The sequence below is a fragment of the Sesamum indicum genome, linkage group LG10 (genome assembly GCF_000512975.1).
Source record: "Sesamum indicum cultivar Zhongzhi No. 13 linkage group LG10, S_indicum_v1.0, whole genome shotgun sequence".
NCBI classification, from domain to species: domain Eukaryota; kingdom Viridiplantae; phylum Streptophyta; class Magnoliopsida; order Lamiales; family Pedaliaceae; genus Sesamum; species Sesamum indicum.
Genome location: NC_026154.1, coordinates 2,837,160 through 2,843,255, shown reverse-complemented (window position 1 = coordinate 2,843,255; position 6,096 = coordinate 2,837,160). Strand labels below are relative to the sequence as shown.

Here is a 6,096-nt window from a genome sequence, read left to right as displayed (position 1 = left end):
ACTTCAATGCAGAATAGTTCAGAAAGGATGTTTCAACATGTGATTTTCCCAAGTTATGAAAGAAATAAAACAGCAGAAGTGCAAAACAAATTCCCGAGTTCTCCTGTCCCACCACCAATGTTTACATAAAAATACATCCTAATCTAAGAAAAAGAACAAGACAGAAAATTAGCAAACTGGTCTTCCAATCTCTATATCCTTGTCTTGGAGCACCACTAGAAAGTATATGAAATGTGTGATAGAAGAAGTGTCTTTACAACCACAGATCAGTTACACATTTTTGTTTTTTATCAGTTAGAACAAATCGACAGATTTTTTCATCTAGACAGCAACCTTTTCTTTTCCTCAGTTTCAACCTCGTAGATGCAGTTTCTTGGATCATGCAGATCCACTCCTCTTTGCTAACTGGAATGTTCTCTTGAGGAAGTTGTTAGCTCCTCGGTCATTCCTATGGCAAAGTACCCTCAATATGGTGTTAGGATCTGACCTGTTCCATCTTCCTGTTGTTGGTGGCATCGGCAGCTTCTGCCCTCACAAGCCACAATGCTGAAATCTTCCACCAACTGCTCAGTCGACTGCCCCATCAGCCCGACCACTCCTTCCACCGTCTCAGCCTCTCTTGCCACCTCATCCTCCCCAATCAAACCTTCTCCACATGTACAAAACACTCGCTTCAAGTTATCAAAGTCCTCCTCAATCATCGGATGATCAAGCCTAGAAAAGATCCTTGAGCTGCCTCCGGCTAGCAAAACCATAAGGTATGCCTCAAAAGAAGCCTTCATTAATTCTTTCAATGCTAGTGGCTGAGCCCGCTCGGTAACTATTGCACACAAAAGAGTGAGGTTCTGTTTCAGTGTTCTCAGTGCTGGTCTAATCCGTGCATTCGCTACATCAGCGACATATAGGCTTCCATAGAAAACAGAGTTCGAGTCCAAGAATATTAGACGGTAGGCAGCAACTTCTGAGACATGCTGACAGGCCGATTGTATGGCGGATCGGCTATGCTCGAAATAGGAACTTCCTAGTTGCCTTCTGTTGCCAAACCGGCTTTTTGGAGGGGTGACCTTTGGGGAAAGAGATAGTGTCTTGTCGAGGTAGTGGAGTTGACAGAGAAGGTAATGCAATGTGTTGAGTCGGATATAGAGGCGTTGTGTTCCTCGACTTGTGGAAGGACGAGGATGGTTTCTTTCTGCTGCAGTATTCTGACTTGGATCGTCTATGCCGACACTGCATGCAGCTCTTTTCCATAGTTTCAAGAACTTTGAGTCCCGGCTACATCGTGTCAGTGGAGGAAGTGTGGGAAGATAACTCTGTTTCGATCCTGAAAATTGGAAAAGTATGTTAGAAGGAAAATTTTCAAGGATTAACGGTTCTTGATTTTCAAAGTGAAGAGCTAATTCTCACCACATGAAGCAACAAATTTGATGTAATCTCCAAAGAAATGCTCTAAACCATCAGTAAGATCATAAACTAAATTCTCAGATACATTCACTGGAATTTCAAAGAAATTCTCCACAGCTTCCTTGGAAAATCTCACTAGCTCTGCAGCTGAATGAGCATACGGCTCCGTTTTCGACTTGGGATTCCATGTCTGTAAAACAAACATCCAACAAATTCCCATTAGCCAATCGGTGCTGACAGTTTTATACTTCAAGAATATTTAATAAGCTTACTTCTGTTTCTTTGGATCTCAGGAGAATCTCCTTTCCTGTCCTCAGCCTCTCTTGAATCCACTGTTTCAATAGTTTGAGTATGACAGTCTCAACTTCATAAGGAACCATCTCTTTTGCAACTGCTTTTCCTCCATCTTCATAATCAACAGAGTCGTCAATCACCATTTGCACCAAAGCCTTCTCAAGCTTCCCAGCCCTCTGCAGCACCAAGATTGTTTCGTTTATGGGGGGCGACATTCCCGTCAGGTATTGCTTCAGGAGAGCTCCATAGCAAGTGTGCAGAGTTACTGCTGAAACTCCCACAGCGACCGGCTGCCACTTCTTGAGCACAGGACTGAAGATATCCTTCTCCTTTGAGGCCAGCTCTTCCGTTTCTCTTGCCATTTTAATGAGCACCTCACTCACTTTCTGTGCCTCGATGTTTTCTGTCCCATTGGCACTTTGATCCTCGAGCATCTTCAGAATTGCAGAAGCTGCATTAGTATGAGAGAAAGAGCATTGTATTTGATTAATCAAAGCAAAATAGAGAAAGGGTGATGAATAGACAAGTCAACCTTAGCAAACGCGTTTCTTAAAGATGATCGAATGTAATGATCAACCTTATTCCCACTAGAGTCATCAACTACTTCTCCACTGTCTTGGGGTGAAGTAATGTAACACGGGACATCATCTTCCAATATCTTCGTAGTTGAGAAAAGTAAAGGAAGAATGTTCTCCATAAACACAACTGTCCCCTTATCGAAATTCGCATGGTAATCCAGCAAACTCTTCTCACACCACTTCTTTATTGCAGTCAATACACAGGCCAGCATCTTCACATAAGCAGGCTCTCTATCAACCTTTTTAGCATCATTTGCTACCTCACTTAACATAGTAAGCGACGCTGCAAGAAGGTCCGGCTCAACCTGTCCTGTAACGACGTACTGCTCAAAAAGTACCCAAGTAAAACACAAGTTATGTATTGGCCGGTTAATCCCCAACATCGACCAAGTTTTCTTCATAAGCTCTAGCAGCTCATCAACTTCATCTAGGACTAAAGTCTCATCCTTTGAATCAAAAACAGAGTGGAGCAGAGCATTGTATATTTCAACGTTTAGGGGGTAACCGTCGGCCCAATGGCAAACGTCGGTAGTTCCACCATCAGGGCTTCGCCACGCCAAGGAAACAACGCAGTTGCAAAGTGCTCTCATGATCTCAGAGTTCTTACCTGTGTCTATTGCCTTAGCCTCAGACGCCTGAAGGATTTGTCTAAGTTTTGCAGCAGATGCGTCTGATTTTTCTAGTGGAATTGAAGGGTGAAGTAGAAGTCCTATTTCCAGTATTTTGAGCTGCCGCTTCTGCCACTGATGGTACTCGTGAGGGTCAATGAATTCAGACGGCTTCAGATGACGTAGCAGCTCTAGGGGAAGGATTATTGTCTCTGCGCGCCTGCCCATCTGACATAATCATTTGTCAACCAATGTCACATATAATGTTAGTAGAATCTATGAAATTGTATATTATAAGGAGTTCAAAAATGTCATCTCTTGGACCTTTTTATTACCAAAAATCAAACCATTAATATCTTGTCCTATTCTTGGAAGAAAGCATTTGAGCCCATCAGCTACAATCTTATATATATACACATGAACTAGTTATTCTAAATGCAATAACTTTGTCCTCTGCATCTCAAGGTCTGCATGCAACATTTATCAAGAACAAGCCTTGTCCTGAATTCTTGAACTTCAAAAAGAAGTTATGTATCGGCTAGGTTGGGGCCGTGCGGAGTGGGGCATGGCGTGGCGGGGTAAGGGCTTCTGCTTTTTAATCGAGAGGGGTCTTAGGTCTTGCCAGACCCACCCAAACCCGACATGGTTTCCGTTCCTAAGATTTTATTACATATTTGCCAAGAAAAGCCATAAACTTTTTAAGGAAATTTAAATACTAATAACATATTGAAAATTGTTTCTCATTTTTCCTTTGTTGCATGCAATTTTTGCCATTAGATGTAGTAAATTGTTTTGGGCTAAATTGACCATGTCATAATTTCTATAGTAAAAGGGCATGCATGCATGCAAAATTATAACACACAAACATCGGCATTGTATACGTACTTGGCCAACAAGTGTCCTCATAAGAGTTTTACGTAGCCTATTGTCACTCTGCTCCGTCACCCGCATCTGCTGCCTCATGATCTCCGCCGACGTCAATGGTCGCCTCAGCCTCCCCGCCCCCGGCAACGTGGAACCCACCCTTGGGCTCATCGCCCCAGATGCACTCGGCGAGGATGGGTTAATTAATCCACATGAACTGGTCCGTCTCCCCGCCGCCGGCTTCCTCACCATCTTCAGCCCCAACGCCCTCTTCACCCGGCTGGTCACCGCCATCCCCACCCCAGGCGGCTTCAGCGACGACCCGAGACCCGATCCAAAACTCGACCCATTACCCTCCCCTCCCTCATCCAAGCTGTTGTTGTGCGCGGCCATGCTCCGGCCCCCGAACCCAGGCGAGGAACGGCACGCCGTGAAGAACACCTCGTAGGCCGCTTCACGGAAGTCGGTGGTGTCGAGGCCATCGAGCTGACCGAAGGGCGAGAAGAGGTCGTGGACGGGAGGGGAGGCGAGTTGGGCCGCGCCGGGCCGTCGAATGGGACTGATGGAGAGGCGAAGATGAGGGGCCATTGGGTGGGAATTGTCTGGCCGAGAAGAGAACGACGTAGGGGCGGGGAGAGGAGAGAAGGTGGTCAAGTTTTATACGGTGTGTGTGTGTATTTGGCGAAGAGAGGGGGAAGGAAATAGAAAGATGACAGAGACAAAGGAGACAGACAGACAGACAACGTTAGGTGAGAGAGAGAGGAGAGAAGTGTTGATGGTTGGCCTTAAAGCGAAGAAGGCGAGAAGGGAAAGGCTGTGGAAGACTCCAAATGATCATATCCAGAACCAGATATTAATATTACACAAAATTACATTAACACTTCTATTTACATTAATTATTCATATTTTTTAAAAATTACACATAAGCCCGTTAAAAACATCAACATCATTTATATAAATCATCCCTATATTTTAAAAAATTAAACATACACCCTTGAAAACGTCAATATTATTTAATAAACTACTTTTCCTGTTTTACTATTAGGATTATTTTCTGTAATTATACGAAAACTAGAATAGTTTATATATAAAGACAACATATCAGGGGAATAAATATAATTATCCAATAATATTATCACACCATTTCTTATCATATTATATATTTATAAGATTTTGATTTCTCTAAGAATTTATATATAAATATATAACCCCTTTATTATGGATTCATTTTTTCTAAATTATTCAAGTACCCAAATAAATTAACAAAATTACCACAATGGATTTTCCCCTTTTCTTTTAAGAAATGGTGTTATTTATTCCAATAAAATAGGTATAGTTATTTTAAAAAATTTCTTCGACCATATAAGATTTTATTTACAGCAATTAATTAAATAAAAGTACAATACATTTATAATTCAGTTCAATTATTAAAAAAAAAAATCATACGCACTTTGCTCGTTTATCTAAATTTTAATTAAAAGCATGCACCTATTTGCCATGCTCATCACCATGAATTTATTTAATCAAATTCATAAGTTAGTCAAAAAAATATTTCAAACTATATATAGAAATATACATTTGAAACATTAATTTTCTTAATATATAGATGAGGAAGGGTTGTTATGTAAGCTCATGATCATCATTTAAATTTTAGTCTTTTAAATTTACCCATTTTAGTTTTAATTGGAGCTTTCAGAATTGTTTAATTTTAGTCATTTGATCCAATTTCAAATAATTTTACTCCTATATAGTTTTTCAAGAGCAATTTTAGTCCATATATATCAATTTATTTTGCATTTCGTAACTAATGCTCACCTAAAAATGGTGTAACAGTTTATGTCTACTGAAGAAATATTTATTTATATTACACTTAAACCATTGGAATGTACTATTAGCCTTTATCATCAAAAGAGCAAAAAAAATCATAAATTAAACTAAAGGATCAAATTTACGAAAAATTGATAGATAACGGACTAAATCTAAAATTTTCAAAGATAAAAGACAAAAATGAATATAAATCAAAGTTATAGGACGAATATTTTCTTTTTTTTCTTATTTTAATTACTCTTAATAATCTAGCAAAGTGAACCCAAGTATTATTGTTCGACCTTCTCAAACTTTCACTTTTGAATCCATCACTGTTAACGATAATTATGGATGTGCAAAATCTGAATTGGGCTAGATGGATGAGGATGGGCCTCATTTTACAATTTGATATAGTATATGGGCCTTAAACTTGGCCCATTACTTTTCTATTGAATTAATCTAAACTCATCTGACAGCAGAGGTTCATATCGACAATTCTGCCCTTATTGAGGGAAGATCCCCAATATGAGGATTTGGGGGCATAA

At 40.1% G+C, this 6,096-nt stretch overlaps 1 protein-coding gene across 1 annotated transcript; it reads right to left on the bottom strand.

Moving 5' to 3' along the window:
• On the bottom strand, nucleotides 80–4,558 carry LOC105171753. The gene is given in 6 exon segments (XM_011092965.2): nucleotides 80–533; nucleotides 536–1,321; nucleotides 1,405–1,591; nucleotides 1,674–2,129; nucleotides 2,228–3,109; nucleotides 3,767–4,558. Coding segments are annotated over 6 exon segments (3,033 nt in total). The 5' UTR covers nucleotides 4,334–4,558; the 3' UTR covers nucleotides 80–378.